The sequence below is a fragment of the Pteropus medius genome, unplaced genomic scaffold (assembly GCF_902729225.1).
Source record: "Pteropus medius unplaced genomic scaffold, Ma_sr-lr_union100, whole genome shotgun sequence".
NCBI lineage: Eukaryota > Metazoa > Chordata > Mammalia > Chiroptera > Pteropodidae > Pteropus > Pteropus medius.
This window is the reverse complement of record NW_024353908.1, coordinates 5,869,078-5,886,891: the sequence shown is the minus strand read 5'-3', so window position 1 is coordinate 5,886,891 and position 17,814 is coordinate 5,869,078. Positions and strand designations below refer to the sequence as shown.

The window sequence follows — 17,814 nt, the reverse complement described above, 5'->3', positions numbered from 1 at the left end:
GGGGAGACATATGGACTCCCTTTCTAGAAAGATGTACATATATTTTGCACACAATTTCTTATAAATGTTTTGAGTATTTGCAAACCCAGTAAAATTTATCTATAAACCCAGGAGTGGTTTATAAGTACTCTAGTACTCTCGATATAATAGAATACTGTATAGTCTTAATCATTATAATGAATATGTTTTTAACATGAAAAACTGTTCAAAATATATTATGTAAAAAAAATCTGTTACAAAAGAAGAGAACTCTGTGTGTGTGTGTGTGTGTGTGTGTGTTTAGTAACAATAAGATTATGTTTGGATGGCTATTGAGGAAAATACTAAAAGCAATTCTCTCTGGTGGGTCAATTATGGATCATTTTAAAATTTTTTGTTTATCGTAGTATTTTTTCAAATCTACTAAAATGAACACATATTATTCATGAAAATTTTAAAAAAGAGTAATAAAGAGTGATAAAAGAAATATATGCTTAGTCAATTATGCTCAGCTTTTTTATGCTGTCTGGTTTTTGTGGCTTTTTGATCAGTGGTAGAAATAATTGGGAAGAGTGGATAAAAGACTGTCCTATATCATTCGCTAAAGAGAATCCTAAGGGTTAAATCTATAATTTGTCACTTTTTCTCATCATAATCATCACCATTATTAATCACTGACCTAAATAGCAAATTTAATAATTACTGTTTTCCCTTTGCTTTAAAAAGTCATATGCATATATAGTAACAGACTAAAATATTACAAGAATGTGTGATTTTTGAAAATAAAATTTCTTTATAATTCCTCCTTCAGTCCTAATAATAGTTGTTAATGGTTTAATATCTATACACCATTATACACACACAGAAAGTTTGTTTCTTAAATGAAAATAGAATTTGCATACAGTACATTATTTACAGTGTGCTATTTTATGTAACATGTGTTGTGTACCTTTTTCTATGTCCACTTATAGACCTCAGTCTCACTGTTTCTAACACTTGCATAGAATTCAACTTTAAAAATATCATAATTTATCTACATCCCAGTGCCATGGATACAGTTTTTCAAAATAATGAAAAATACTGCGATAAAAATTCCTGTATATACATCTTCACACTTTGTGGGAGTATTTTGCTAGTGTAGATTCCGAGAAATAAAATTTTTATTCTTAATTTTTCGCAAAGTAACTGATTTGCAGTCCTCATTTCTTGGTTAATCTCTGTGTCCTACTGAAACAGTGACAGAGTGCAAGGAGCTGAGCTGTCCAGCTGGCTGTGGATTGAAGGTACTCAAAGATTCCTGCTTGATTGAGCAGCTTAAACGTTAAGAAAACATGACTTTCTGAGTCTGCAGCAGCCAACATGTTTGCTTTGGTTTAATTGTCAGAGAAAAATACTGTACAATGCAGCTTAACAACAGGGGTTCTGTTCCGAGAAATGCGTCATTAGGCAATTTTGTCGTTGTTCGAACATCATAGAATGTGTTTACACAAACTTAGATGGTGTAGCTTACTATATATTGTATTTTAGTAGGATAAGCAGAACAATTGGACTGTCTACAGTAGCATCACCACAAACATACAAGTAATCAATTGTGTGCTGAGTATGACCTTACTGTGGCTATGATGTCACTAGGTAATAGGAATTTTTCAGCTCCATTATAATCTTATGGAACCACTGTCAGATATGTGGTCCCTTGCTGACTGAAAAGTTTGTGGCACATGATTGTATATCCCAGGAGAGAGTGTATACCTCCACCCCATTTTCTTTCTAGTCTCTATTTGAGAGGCAGTGACTGGACGAGAAGTCCAGTGACTATTCCATGTGATATAAAGGACTAGTATAACTCAGGATAACTATGTTAACAGTAAAGAGAAATAAAGGTCTTTCCAAAACCTTATCATTTTTTTCTTATTCAAGATATTTGGATTATTAAAATACTAATGGTAAATTTGGTCTCAACAGTGTCAAATGAGTCTTAAAACTTTGTGATGATTTTTTTGTGTGTGTTAATGTGGATGGGAACATCAAATCCCTTGAGGTTTACCCCTATAGCCTCTGTGACAGGAAATGTGCACCCATCTTGGCTTATTTGGGTTTCTGATTTTAGTTCCTGTAATAAGTGCTAAATATAAATCATTCAGTTATTTTCCAGCCTTATATTTCTCCACATCACCCACTAGCAAGTCTGAATGTGCCTGCCTGTTCTAATGAAGAGATCTTAGCCTCCTTATCAGTGATGCCAGTGGGACACAGGCTAAATTCTACTCTGATAAATCAATTCAAACTAAGATAGAGCCCTAGCGATGAAGTTATTCTGTTCAATCAATGTTTGCCTGATGTGCAAATGGACTCTGTGGAAAACCTAGTAAAGATCCCATTTTCATTTGTATTATTATTGCTATCATTACAATAAGGAACAGTGTGAGTTTGTGAGAAAACATATTTTCTTTTACTGAATGGCTAATTCAGATGTTGAATATATATTGTGGGCATGGTCCCAGCCCTCAAGGATTCACAGTCTGGGACTAGAGATGGGGTCCGTAAACCAATCTGGAGACCTGGCGAAAGTTGGCAGAGTAGAACAAGGCTTCTTGGAGAATGTAATACTTGAGCTAATTCTTAAAAGCTAAAGCAATGTGTTGGACAAAAGAGGTAGAGAAAGGCACTCCAGAAAGAGAGACACAGTCTGGCATAACCCAAGAGCTTCCAATAGTTTGGAGTAACTAGAACTGCTTAAAATGGAAGTCAGGCAGTAATTTGAGAGGAGTTTGAGATGGGTAGGGGGATCCAGGACATGAAGAAGTGGGTAGCCAATGTTAAAGAGCTGGATCTTTTTCCTGTAGCAATGAAAATTTTGAAATAGTTTAAAATAGGGAACAGAGAAGATAAGAATTGTGTTCTAGAAATATTCCTCTAGGCAAAATTTTAAAAACATTTCTACTTTTTTGGCCTAGCAATTCAATTTCAAGGCAATTATTCTGGATGGGAGCAAAGTTTTAGCTGCTAAGATAGTAGTGAAATTATCTTTACCTATATATAATAGTGAAAAATTGAAAAAATCTAAAGGCCCAACAATACAGAGATTAGAAAAATAAATTTTAGTAAATTTATATAATGGAGATATTTTAGAAATATTAAAATAATGTGGTAGACAAGGAAAGCTATTCATGATACATGAGAGGGAAAAGTAGGTGGCAGAGTGGTACATGATCTCTTTTTGACTATTTCTCTCTCTCTCTCTTTTTCTCTCTCTCTCCATATGTATATACACGCTTATACCCAGGTATAGATATCTCTGGATAGTGGTATTATGGATGTTTAAATTTTTATTTTTACCTATCTGCATTTTTAATTTTTAAATAATAAATATTATTACTTTTCTAATAAGAAGATGAATCTATTGTAAATATTTTACATAAAAGCCAGTAACCTCATTTTGGTAGTAGTGTAGAGGAAGACAGACAAGTGGGAATGCCCACTTTGGAGTCTGTATTCCTTCCTTTTTGCTTTATCATTTTATGGAATGTTTTGTGTACTTCTTCTTATTCCAATTCTTATGACCTCAGACACCTTGGAATGAGAATGAAAAGCATGACTTTCTTTGACCGCTCTGCATTGGGTTTGGAGTTACAAAGTTCACACTAGGGTCAAAATACTCTTTCTCCTTTGCCTTGGTAGGTGTGAGTGGCCAGCCACCATTTGCCATTGGCCTGGTTTTAGGGTTCATGAGCTACAAAAGGCACTTTGTTGCTTTGAGTCTATCCTTGACCAAACTTTTGTCAGCCTCTTCTGCATTCTCTTCTCAATCGGGACTTGACTTTTGGATTTCCATTTGCATTGACCAATTTTAACAAAAATCTTGTCAAGTCTGTTCAGCCAACACCCCCAGCTCTTGAAATCTGATCACTTTTCTCACCCCACACCATTCCCACATCCCCAGGTAATATTTGATTATCATGGTTTGCCTTCTGTTAGAATCCTGCTGGGTCAATTTAGCAAAAAAATTATACTACTCTTTTAGCAATTTTCTACCCACCGACCACCTCCCACTTGCCTCCTCCATTCTACCTTTGGCTACAAATCTCCAACTTTTCTCTGTTGTATTTGGAGTTGAGCCCAATCTCTTTCCTTTACTGCAAAATCCCATTTCAATAGTTCCTAACATATTGCAATAGTCCCTCTGAATGAAGTTGGCTTTGCTGTTATTTAACAAGTGGCAGAATAATTGTTTTCTTTAACAGCTTTTAACAAGATAAAACCATCCCTAAACCACTGCTCAGTTCCTAACCCTGATGATCTTCAATTGCTCCATCACAATCAGCTATTCTCGAGACCCATCATATTTCCATTCCTAAAGCCACTTAAATCATACTCCAGATCTCAACCAATCCTTTCTTAATCCATTTTTGTTGCCATTCATATTCAAACTTTACAAATTTTGCATTGGATTATTTAGTAATCATTCTCTTTTTACCTATCTTCTAGCTTCATTTTGTACCCTTCTTTTTGTTGCGCATTCTTTCCACCTGGCTTTATGTCATCCCTTAACGCAGTGGTTCTAAAATTTCCACATACCTAAGAATGAGCTGGGGATCTTGCTAAAAATGCCGATTGTCATTCTCCACCTCTTTGAGATTCTGATTTAGTTGTTCTGGTTCTGGGCTTGAAAATCCACATTTTAATTGACACCCCAAATAATTTTGACAGACATGGTTCACGGACAACACTTTGAGAAGGCCACACCACTTTCCTCTCTGGTCTACACAATATAGTACACTTCCCTATCCCCTGTGCCTCTCCAGTGGCTCCAGATAGCTACATTATATAGCATTTGTAAGAACAATATATTTGGAAGACCAGGATGCACAGACTCCTGGAGGAACAGTGGATGACCACAGAGTGGTCCATGGCACTTCTAAAGTTGTGAACAACATTTTGAATATTCTCCATTTTTCTGGCAAGAAAGTATAGAACTTTCATCAGATTCTCAAAGAAATTCACTATCCAAACTGTTAAAAAGTCCTACAAAGCCATTAAGCAGATGTATGCCTTGAAAATTAATTACCTTTCCACTTGACAGGTTTCATGTCTGAACTTTGTGTAGCTTAGACTTTTTTTTTTTTTTCGGGCAGGCCCATGTGTAGCATGTATTCCACACCTCAGCATATGTAGGAAGAACATACACTGGGAGGATGGTGCAGAAAACTTGCCTGTGGACCACTTCCTGCCCCTCCCCCCATCATCTCTTTCCCTTAGCATTTTTCTGTTATTTACATTGACCTTCACCTGGGCCTGTCTCACCTTTTTGTACAGTAATTAAACAGTCTCATTAATATTCAGTCCTGTGCTTATTAGAATATATTTCGAATACAAAAGTTGAAATTGATTATGTTTAAAAGAGGGGGTGGGGAAGCTTTATGGGTTTTGCTATACATACCTGAATTTATTGCTATCAGGGAACCTGCAAAATAGGTTTATTTATTTTCTTAATTTTAAGTCTCTGAAGTACTGAGGGAAAAGAGTATCAAGTGGCTTTGGGTAGTTAGAGTTTGGGCACAAAACCAATTGAATTGAGCCTTGACTTTGAACTGGATGATAAGTAAGTGAAGTAGTTGGAACTTTGTCTGATCCATTCTGGTGATGAGTGGTTGTGGCTATAGCCAGTATTTCAATGGCATCCTGTGTCCTGTCATGTCGATAGTGCAAACTGTGATGTTTATTGACACGGTGGTGGCCCTGGTGGGTGTCTTCACTAGCTCAGTTCTATGGCATAGATTTTGGAGTTGGTCCTAGTTGTACAGCTTCTATGCCAGGTTCTGTTGCCCTTCCTGAGGGTTTGGAAGCTACTTGGTACACTTTCAGTAAATTCCTTTCTGCTTAAATCAACCATAGTCAGTTTCTGTTACCTCATTCCTTGAACATACCACATGCAATCCTGCGTCAATGTCTTCCCCTTGTCCATTTTCTCTTTTTTTTAATGAGATGGCTTTTTTTAAATCTAATTTTATCAGAAAGTATATCTCATTTAAAAAAGCATTATGACAGTTGTTTCTCTTTTTCTCTCATTTTTCAGTCTTATTTTTTTATCATGGAAATTTTCAAACGTACACAAAATTAGAAAGAGTGAGTAGAAACTTCCATAACACATTATCCAGTTTCGACATTTTACTCTAACAGATAAAAACTTCAAAAAAATAAGATAAACACAATACTACTATCACATTTAATAAAATAACCAATAATTCTTCAATATCATCCAATTCCAGTTCATGTTCATACACTTTCAGTTTTCTTCAAAATGTTTTGACAATTGTTTTGTTCAAACCAGGCTCCAGATAAAGTCTACGTAATGTATTTGAGTGCTATCCCTTTTGTTTCCAGCTTATTTTTAAATTAAGATATAATTTACATAATCTAATGTGTCTCTTAAATCTTTAAAAATCTATAGCAATTCCTCCTTCCCCTTTATTTCATGCTATTTATTTTTTGAAGAATTTCTCAATGTCTTGTAGAATTTCTCAATTTCTGGGTTTGTCTAAATGAATCCTTGTAATGTTATTTTCGTGTTCCTCTCTTTTTTATCCCTATAAATTGGTGATTAGATCTAGTGGCCCAATTAAATTTAATTCTTATATTTTATACTCTGGATTTTTCTTTTTTCTTTTTTTTAGGTCTAGCTCAATCACGTTTCCTCCAAGAAATCTTCACCTCATCGCCATTCCTTCTCTCAGTGGTTGCTCCTTTCTCAGACACTTACACCATTTACCTATCACTCTATTTACCTATGAAATAATTTTTATTCCTATTCCTAAAAAGGCCGGGCCCATGCCCTGAGTGAACGGACCATATATGGCTTAGCACTGCTATTTCCCCCATATCTAGTACATAATGTGGCTGGCTTCATAAATAGTTGTTTAGCTAAATGGATATGAAAGTACAAATCCTACACCAATTATCTGCTGCTTAGCTCTTGCTGCCTTATGTGCAGTTTCTCAATGTATTATAAGCTTTGACTCAACTCCTGGACTGGGAATCTCTTGAGAGCAGGGAGAAAGTAAAATTAATTCTTGTAGTGTAGGTATCAAACACAATGCCATATTCATAACTAGTTCATGTTCATTCATATTATAATGGAAACTGTTGTCTATCTCTCCTTTATGGACTTTTATGAGCTCAAATAAGAGGTGCAGTGATAAGTATTTGCAAAAAGGTAAAATAGTTCATAAATATAGTCATATTATTAGTGACCATAATTGTGATCTCTGGTCATTGCTTTTGTGCTTTTAATAGGCACAGTCCTTCTTCGAAATGTATGGAGATGTTGACTTTAAATCACCTTTTTAAAAAAGTTGTACCTACTCCTAAGGTTAATTCATTAATGAAGAAGAATTATAGGAGAAATATATCAGGTGGCCAACTTTTCATTATGGGGGTTAACGGTATGGCCATCCATAGAAAATTTTCCACCTAAAAAAATGAAAGATTTTTAGGGCGATTACTCAAAGCTCTTTTAGTTGTTAAGTGACGAAAGCCTAAACCAAAATAGTTCCAGCAAAAAAAAAAAAAAAAAAAAAAAGAAATTGGTTCACATATCTGGAAAATCTAAGAATATCATCTCTCTGATTGTTGATCTTATTATCTATCATTTTTGATCAGCCTCCTATGTGGCTGTGAGTAATTAGCTCTAAGTTTTCTTCCATCCAGCACCATGCTTCCAAAATCAGACAGTCTTCCCCAGTTGCCCTAGCAGAAAAGTTCGAAGGAGGATTTCTAGTTATTTTAGGGTCCTGTGTCCATCCCTAAAGAAATCACTGTGGCTGAGAAAGTGATGCCCACTGATTGGTCAGGATAAGGTCATACATTCATTCCCATTGCGTAGCAGATGGCAGTGTAATCAATAACCTGGGTATATGTAATGGAAGAGAATTTCCTCTAAACCAACAGTAAAATGAGACCAGAAGAAAAGATGTAGGGGAAAAAATAGCAGCTATCTGTGTGTACTTCAGGGCAATCTCAGCTCAGAGCTCTGCACCCTAGGTATCTCTCTGCAAGGTGCACTAAGTTGGAGGCAACTTCAGGACTCTTAGCTTTTTTTGACATTTTTTTTTTCCCCTTGTCAGGTTTGGTCCCTTAGGTCTAGAAGGTCTCTGTTTGATATAACAAATGACACAATGATTGTTTCATTATAGTTCTAACGGGTTATAAACTGTGTTTCTAAAATGAAGTCACTGATAGACTTCAAAGGGTCAACAGATTATGCACAGAATCTTATTCACATCTATATTTTCTGGGGAGAGAGTCCATAGCTTTCCTTTGATTAAAAAGCTCCTATTGAACCAAAAGATTAAGAAGGCTCCAATGTTTCACAGCATGGGAACCACTGATATTTGAACAACAAAGTTTGTCACTATACAAAATGAATAGCATCTCTGATCTACACTCCTTAAATGTCTGTAATATTCCCAAGTCATTAAGAAAATCAACCCTTTCTCCTACATTTCAATCACCAAAAGTTGAGAATCAAGATGAGACTAGGAGTCTAGGCTGAATGTTCTCTTTGTGTTTTAACTTTCTTCTTCGTTCTGGCAGAGAATAAAACATCTTTACACTTTTAACATCTAATTTCTAACAATCCATCTATTATGGAATCTGGGACCCCACATTCATGAGCACAAAAAGCCCAGTTTCCTTAGGATTGCTCAGATATTTTGCCATATTTTAATGGTATAGTGAAGGACCTAAAAGTAGTATTTTGGGGAGTAAATTTTATTGTGGGATTTTGGCAACTGCTACTATAACACAGTCTACCTCCTGCATTTCCCCCCAAATCTCCTTGAGATCCTCAACTCTAAAACCGACCCATCCTACTTAAGATCTTTTCTGATGTGAAATTAAAATATTTCATCTTAAGGCAAAATGGACAGCTCCTAGGAAATGCCTACTCATTAGTCTAGCCTCCTTAGAGTTTTCTTCTAGGATGATCATTTAGTTTATAAAGTCTGAAAGGACAAACTCACAGATGAAATGTTAGTCTGAAAGGAGTATCTTCAAGATCTAATAAACAAAAGAATGACCACTGAGCAGCACTTTTATAGGTCACAAATCACTTCCTCCTGTATTTGACCATAAACATCTTCTAAAACAAGTTTGCCAATCTGCTCTTTTAGAGACGAAGAAGTTGAGGTTTCTAGAAATCAAGTGACATACCCAAGATTACACAGCACTTTAGAGAAGGACTCAGGATTTCAACTCTGGGTTTTACGACTTTAAAAGCGACCCTTTAACTCTCTACTGCCTCCCAGTGCCTCAGGACACTTTTAAAAGAAGGAATATGGGGAATGATTGAAAGCAAAAATGAGCCATAACTGAGCCTGTTATTCTGTTACTTAAGTGAGTGCCGGGAAGCTCAGGCTTGGGGGTTGACACTTGTACAGTTTATTGCTCCACAATTTCACTCCTGAAATGTTAGGACAATCTCGTTTGAACTCTCAGCCAACTGAGAAATTAAAAACAGACAGTGACTACGCTGTTTTGTTACTTTGTGTCTTTTTAAACTAACAGAAACTTCCAAGTGCTGCTTTAGATTAGAAATGGCTAATTGGATAAAGGAGAAAGAGCCTCTCACCTTGATGAATGGTATTCCAAAAGCTCAGACTGAATTATAGAAAAGGAACACACAAGAACACTTTCTACAATGTTTTCATTACAAAGTGTAAGGAAGTTCCTTCACTCTGTTTCAATCCGAGGACACGTTGATTTGTCGCAGCAGGTCTGGGAAGCTTGCAGGCTGATAGGAAGTCCTTTTATTTTAAGGCAGGCTTGAAGGCTAAAAACTCTCTAGTGCGAAAACCCTTCACTACTTATTTATTTATTTTTAAAATGAGGACTTTGCTTCTCCTCCCAAATGTCTGAGCTGGGAGGAGTATAATAGTAGGAGAACAGGGCTGAGTCCGTTCTTATTAATATTAAATAGCTAAGTCTGTATCCTTGAGGCAAGTGGGGAGGAGGGAGAGGAGCTGCTGACATTGACAATGAATCCAAACAGGAGTTGCACTAGCGGTGTCCACCACGTTGCCTCTGCACCCGCCTGGCCTTCTGGGAGCTGTAGTTTTCATGCGAACTGTTACTCTGGCGAGCCAGGAATGCCTCCGCCGGAGGAACTACAGATCCCAGGGAGCATTTCGTTCTCCACCCCTCCCGCCGGGTGCGAGTGTAAACTCCCGGCGCCGGGGCGGGCGGCCGCGCGCGGGCCAGCGGGCTGAGCTGGGCACTGAGTGGGGGCGCACGCTCGCGGGACCCAGGCCCCGCCACCTCCTCTCCGTCCCCGGGCTGCGTTCTCAATTTCGAGCAGTCGGAGGACGGGAAGCGGGAGCCATGCAGTCGGAATCGGGAATCGTGCCGGATTTCGAAGTCGGGGAGGAGTTTCATGAAGAGCCCAAAACCTATTACGAACTCAAAAGTCAACCCCTGAAGAGCAGGTGAGTGGTGACAGCTGGATGGAGGCTCGGCGGCCGGCCAGGGGACCCCGTGCCTCCTACCCTAGGGTGCAGAAAGCAGGTTGCCCAGGCTCTGGGACAAGGACCCCGTGCCCTTGCCCCGGGGCAGAGGGCGAACTGCCCCTTGCAGTTGGGGTCTGTGCCTGTTCGGCCGGTGCGCCTTGGCGAGGCTCCTCATAAGCGCACTTCGGGGGCGCGGCGGGAAGCCCCGGGTGGCCCGCCCAGGAGAGGGGACCCTCGGCTGGGGATACCAGCTGCTGAGACCAGGTGGGGGGCTGGGGAGGGACCGGGCGCCGAGGCGAGGGAGAAGGAATGCGGGGCCGCGCGAGTGGCCGGATGGGAAGGGGGAAAACTGTTTCCAGCGAACCCCTTTTCTGAAGATCCCAGCTAGCTGACTCCGAGAGGGAAGGAGAGCTTGTGGTGGGTCGAAGCGCGACGTTGGAGGGAAGCAATTAGCTAGTTTGTTGTCGCCTCTTAGGAATTCGGTCCCTCTGGGAAAACCCGCCCTTGGCTGCGTGCAGGTGAGGTTTCTCTGAGCCTTGCCTCTCACCTTCCGGACCGCTGCGCCTGAGCGCGGGAGGGGGTGGGAGCAGCTGATAGGCGTGTCTCAGCGTCCGGGTTAAACCCCGGTGGGCAATAGAGTCCCATTCAAATTCTGGCCTTCCCTGGAAGGGAAAAAGCCTTGGTCCTGCAGAGTATTGGGTGTGTGCCCTGCTTGGCAGCGACACGTATTTAATTAGCTAGGGACGTAAAAAAGTTTTTAGGAAAGGAGAGAAGACACCCGCTGGTCTGGCGCCCTACCGCCTCTGGTGCCCACTTCCTATTCGACCACCATTCCCACTTACCTGTGGAATGGGTTGGATATCTTTTTCGGTCAGTCCTGTTACCACTTCGGACATATCCAGTATTTACTAAGAGGGAGATGGTCACTTGAAGCTGTGAGAATAGAGAGGGTTTATTTCCACTCCTCTCAGTTGTGAGATAAGGCTATATGAATGAAAGGTTCCGAACTGCTTCTGCACCCACCTCAAACCTCCCTTGCCTGCCCCTCACTGTGAGTAGGGCCTGGGTCAATGGGCCTGGCTGGCAGAAGGTCCAGAAATCAGGGTGAATGAAGAAGGGGAACTGAATCATCAGTGAGGGGGTGTAATCTTTGCTCTGGCGTGTAGGGGACTTGCACTTGGCTTGTAGTGGAAAGCAGTGCCTATTTCTCTTAGGGCTGTGTCAAAACTGTGAACCCAAGTTAGAGAAGAAAATCTGTGAACAGTACACTCAATGCCCTGGTTGCTGAAGCAGCCTCTTTGCGGATGCTAACGGAGATTGGAAGGAAAACTACTCTGCAGTTAGACGAATAAAACCAGCCTTTAGTTGGTGAATTCTTTTCATAATGGCTGTTTTGTGCATGAGCATAGATTGTGTGTGTTGGGGGTTGGGGGTTTTCAGTAATATTGTGCAAAGGGTATTGTTGGTTATACTCACTGGGGCTTTATCTGCACTCAGCTGAAGGGACCAGTGTTTTACCGAGCAGTCTCTGCTTTTGCTTCTATAAGCAAATGCTTACATGGCCAGAATGAGGGAGGTAGTGTGTGTGTGTGTAGTCCTGAAAGAAATGAATTAACTGGACTGTTTGGAACATTTTTGATGGTAGCTGATACATAACATTAAATGAGTTTGAGAGAGTGAGGAAAATACCATCTGGAATAACCCAACTGAATGCCATGAAACTCATGTTGAAAGATCTGGGCCTGTTCCTTTTCAGAGTCGGCAAAAAATTACTTGCAAGGGTGAATGTCCTCGGTAGCTAGCTGGCATATGTAAAGAAAAGTGTGGTACGTGGGAAGAAATGGCTTCACACGTTGAAGCTAGAAACAGGTGTGGGACAGAACCGGTGGAGAGGAAGGCTAAATTAAAAAAGTTGTAAAACTGTCTCTGGAGCAGACACATGCTCTTTGAAATAAAGCAGTTAAATAAAATCTGTGAATAAATATATGGGATTGGCACAATTTCCCTATACTGTTTTCCATAGTTGTCTAATGTATTGTCATCGACATCTGTTGTGTGTCTTTGAAAGGGCACATTTTTCAAGGCCTCCTCCTGGCTTTTTGTCCTAAGTCTCTGACCGGTCCCTCCCTTCTTATAAGTCTTGGTTGGAAAAAGTTGAAATTGAAAGGTTAAGGCTGCTGTTGCTATTTCGTTTATCAACTGGATTCTCAGGATTGTTTTTTCAGGATGAAAATATGTCCAGAATCTGCCCACTTCTCACCAACTCCTCTTCACTTCGGTCCAAGCCACCATCAGCCCTTGCCTGGGTTAGTGCAGTAGTCTCTTAACTATACTCCTATCTTCTACCCTTACCTGCTTTAGTGGGTTTTGAACACAGCAGCCACAATGATCCTGTTAAAACTGGTTCTCTACCTATGGGCAATTTTGCCTCCCAGGAGTCATTTGGCAATGTCTGGAGACATTTTTGGTTGTCACAACGGAAAGGAATTCCTACTGGGTTCTAGTAAACAGAGATGCTGCTAAACATTCTATATTGCACAGGACAGCCCCTATAGTGAAGAATTAATCTGGCCCCAAATTAATCTGTCACCACTGAGGTTGAGAAACCCTGTGTGAAAACCCGTCATATCATAACATTGTCTACTCAAAAACCTCCAGTGGCTCCTAGTTTTAGCAAAACTTGAGATTCTTAAAATGGCACAAGGCAGTCTATATGGTCAAGCTCTCTGTCAGCTCTGAGTTTATCTCTTGCTGCCACTTCTAGCTCCCTCTGCTCCAGCCAGGCCGGTTTCGTCTCTGTTCCTGGAACACTCTAAACCCCTTTATCTCAGGGCCTCTTATATAGTACTTGCTAGTCCCTCTGCCTAGACTATCCTTTGCCTAGAGAGCCACAGTGCTCCCTCCCCCACCAGCTTCAAGTCTTCCTTTAAATGTCATTCCTGTGAAGCCTACCTTGACTATGCTATTTATAATTGCTAATCTTCCAAACTCTCATCTTCTTAGCCTTATTCTATTTTTTCCATAACCTATTCTATAATTTTCTAATATATTTATTATATGTTTCTTCACACTAGACTGCAGGCTCCAAGGCAGCAGGTATTTCTGTCTCTTCTTTGTTTACTGTTGTTTCTCAACCTTGGGCTATTGGCATTTTGAAATGGATAATTCTTTGTTGTGGGGGCTGCCCCGAGCATTACAGGATATTTAGCAGCATCTCTGGCCTCTGCCTACTAGAGGCCAGTTACATCCCTCCCCCTGAGTTGTGACAACCAAAAATATCTCCAGACATTGCCAAATGTCTATGAGAGGCAGAATCACCCGTTTTGAAACTGCTGGCTTAGAACAGTGCCTGGCACAATAATGATATGTTGTTTGAATATGTGTTGCTTTCTCCTTTAGTACCCCACTCAGGATGAGTGTTTGATGTTTGTCTTTACATTAAACATGCCATACCTTTTAAAATAGGTATCTTCCAGACTCTCTCCAAAGAGGAATTTATACATTCTTCATTGGGGCTAAGCTCAGATATGCAAGTGTTTCATTCCTAACCCTGACCTTCTGGCCTTTAGGAATGTAAAGCTGCTGGATTTAGATGATGCGAACCCCATTTTGGTCCTATTGACCGGCAGAGCTGTGTTGCAGGAAGACACACGCTACAAGAAAAGGTTCTAATGAAGATTTATTTGCAGTTTGGTTCCCCCACCAAGGTTTTTGAAGTCTTTGTATGTGGTGGGAATGGTGGGTGGCAGAGGAAAAGTGCTGAATATCAAGGGTGAACCAAGAATTTACACATCGGCACATCATATCTGGGAAACAAATGCGAAACTGTTGAATTAGCTCCTAGAAGCGAAGAAACTCTCTGTAAGTCTTTGGGACTTAAGAAAACATTTTAAAATATGGCAGCATCTTTCAGGTTCATGATTGTTTTGTTTGGTATACTTAATTTTGTGGGCTTTGTAGTTGATAATGCCCCTTTCCTGGACAGACTTAAGAATTGACTTAATCTAATTTCAGTTTCTTCTCTTCTCAAATTTTTAGTGATGTTTTGGATAACTGTTATTTAATTTCCTGCAAATTAGAAATAGGAATTAAAGTGAGTTTTTGGTTTATAATGGCGAGACAAGATATAGCGGTGGTTCTCAAATGCTGATTAATAGAGAGATATGTGAAGTTTTCACAGTTTGTGGTGAATGAGAAAGACAAAGACTATCCTGTTATACGCACAGTCACATACATACATTTCATTAGAAAGCCACTGCCATTTCATAGATTAATTCTGAGACTTTCCCCTTCTGTCTTCCTGTTAAAAATGCCCTTTCTTTTATAAAATGATAATCTATTCTTGGAAAAACAAAACTGTCACCTTTTATTGGCTTCTGAAAGTTTTCTTGATTTTTCTGGTCTGTCCAATCTAGGGAACTCCTTGAGTGAAGATTAAGAGTATTGTCTGGCATCACGGTCGGTCTGCCCCTAATAACTAGCTGAGTGACCTTTGGCAGGGTAGATGACTCTAACTTCAGTTTCCTCATCTGGAAAATGGGGGCCTGCCTCCTAGGAATCTTAAGAACATTAACTGTGACATTGACTGTAGAAAAGTATTAGCATGGTGCCCGGTACATCGTAAGCGCTCAGTCAATGTTGGCAGATGTTGTTCTTGTTATTTTTTTTTTTTATTGCTTAGCAGTGAGTCCTGACACTCCAGAAAGTGTTTGCATTTGTTGACTTTGGCTTTCTTCATTAAGGCTAGTGTTGTTATACAATAAAATACTCCAATTTTAGTAAATCTTTTTTTGCTTTCCTCCTACTGAGGTGTTCAGACAATTTTTTTGCACTTTATATTATTATTCCAATCCATAACCAACCATTTCTTTATGCTGGTCGAAGAAACTGTTGTGGCATCAGTGCATAGGTAAAAGTTCATCATATTCAGCAGGTATCTACCGAATTCTAGTATGTGTGAATTAATACCAATAATGATAGCTAACAATTTATTGATCATGTCCCAGCCTCTGTTCTAAGTGTTTTTACGTGTGTTAACTTAATCTTGTAAAACTTGCATGAGGTAATAATAATAAATAAAAAGATAATGATGTTAATTATAATTTTAAAACAGGTAATGCTTATACTGTACTTAACATGCCAGTAACGATTTTGAATATTTTACTCGTATTAACTCAGTTAATTCTTTCAACCATGGGCGTATATATTTTTATCATTTTCATTTCACAGAGAAGGAAAATGAGATGTAACAAGTAGATGGGCCTGATTTAATCTGAGGCCATCTGGCTCTAGCCCCATACTCTGTCTGTGAGTCTATACCACGTGTGAAAAGCACTGTGTGTGACTGTGGGAAATGTGCATCATGGTATACCTTCTTCAAAACTCTCCTCAGTGGGGTGAGGGAAGGAGAACCCATGGATCCAGCTAAACATACAAGACAAAGTGTGATTGCCATGAAGCGGTGGGCATCAGTAATAGGAATTTAATAGAGGAGGAGAAATTGGGGGCAGCCTTGTGAATGAATAGGAGTATTTGAGTTTGGCCTTGAAGGTCAAGCAATATTCAAAGATATTCTTCTACAACATTAAATAAAATGTGAGATGCCTCGGAGGGCATACTCTTAAAATAGACTCCTAGGGTGTTTGGTTGCCTTTTTAATTTCAGTCAGAGTACCAGCTCTTCCTCGTGGCCCATGGGTACCTGGTGGTGGCAAAGAGACTGGATGCACGTGGACAGGTTCAGAGGGAGCCGTGCTGAAGTGCTGTGCCCATGGCTTTGCCACTCAACTACTATTTGTGTCTAAGACATTTAGCTTCTTGGAATCTGTTTCTTTATTTGTAAAATAGGATCAATAGATCCATCCTCTTAGGGTTGTAGAAGTTTTAAAACTGACATAAAATGTGTAAAACTGCTTTTCAGAGTGCCTAGCATATATTAGTAAGTAATAACAATTTCTTCTTTTCTATTTTGTCATGATTGCAATTTTTCCCTCTCCATAACAATATCTAAACAGTATCTAAAGCAAAATAGACAAGATTGAAGTGCCCTTACCTGGCAGATGTTCAAATCTTATTATGCAAATTAATCATATGGTTTGATTAGATGGAAAACTTGATTAAAGTGGGATTCTAAGTGTTGGTTTTGTGCATTATGGGAAATTTCCTTTTCCTGAATATTACTATTTATAGAATTTATTTAAGTGTAGGTATGTGTGTGTGTGTGTTTAATTCCCTTTGAGTTCTGCAGTGCAGTTTGCACAGGCTGATGTTTATATCTGCTCCAGTTGTGCAAGAAGTGGAAAATATCCTTTTTTTAGAACAGGTCACATGTGCTTACTGTCAGGAATAGGACCTCAGTGTAAAAAAATGTATCTTGGGACAAATCAAAGTTACTAAATTTCTCCCTCCAACTGCTTTGTTTCAGAACTGGCAGTATCAGGATAAATAATAGGAAAAAAAGATCCTCGGTTGATTTTTTTTTGCCATTTTTCAAGGACAGTAAGCAAGAGTTTCATTTGTTTTGTGTGTGTGTGTTTTAAGTATAAAATATACTTCACTGTTAGGTTTGTCTCATCGAAGTAAATTATAAAAATATGTTTGACTCAACTCCAAGTATGCATTATTTGGAGAAAATAATCGAGAAGACGAGTCAGAGATATTAAATGCAGTCACCACAGGCTTTTGATATTGTGAAGACAAGTTTGCATTTTTTATGAAGGTTTTTGTGAGTCTAGTGAACATTGTGTACTCTAGGGCGAGAAATTACACCAAGTCATGAAGTTGGCATTTTTGCTGAGGCAGATGAAGGCTGAGGGCGAGAAGATGTGCAAGCAGGTCTGGGATCTCTGTTGAAAGTCCCACATCCATTTTCTGTTCCTGAGGATTTGTGGAGGAGGACCAGGCTCCTCATTTCTCTAGGTCGGTTCTTAAGCATGACTTCCTTATTTCTTTGCTACATCTTTCCCTCCTGTGGCCTTTCATGCATGCCATGGAGAATAAAGAGGTACACCTTTGGAGTGTTCACATGAGATATCTGTCCTGAGATTCAGGACAATGAGGCTCTTCCTTTCAATGGTCAGAATTTCTGGGGGCTTCTCAAGTGCTGGGCACTGTGGTGAGTATGTTACAGATGATAGCTCATTGGCTGTTTTCCATTTGAGCCGGATGTTGAACTAGGGCAGGCTGAAAGGGATGCAGTGCTTTGGGGAGTGATGAGAAAATGGTGAGAGAAAAAAAACACAGGGAAGTGGTACCTCAAAATCATGAAGACGCTATTTTCTTTTTTTTGGCACTTCTAGAACCACTTAATTTACGCAGAGGCAGTATAATTTTGGGGT

The 17,814-nt window shown here is 39.5% G+C and overlaps 1 protein-coding gene across 6 annotated transcripts in view; it reads left to right on the top strand.

Moving 5' to 3' along the window:
• Nucleotides 1-10,185: 10,185 nt before the first annotated feature.
• The window catches only part of MITF (melanocyte inducing transcription factor), a 212,490-nt gene continuing 204,861 nt past the window's right edge, over nucleotides 10,186-17,814 (top strand). For 2 of the 6 annotated variants that reach the window (XM_039851730.1, XM_039851729.1), the window contains exon 1: nucleotides 10,186-10,457. In XM_039851730.1, the coding sequence (XP_039707664.1) occupies nucleotides 10,354-10,457 (104 nt within the window). In that variant the 5' untranslated portion in view covers nucleotides 10,186-10,353. The remainder of the gene's footprint in view (nucleotides 10,458-17,814) is intronic. The other 4 variants (XM_039851728.1, XM_039851727.1, XM_039851733.1 and 1 more) reach the window with 3 other exon arrangements.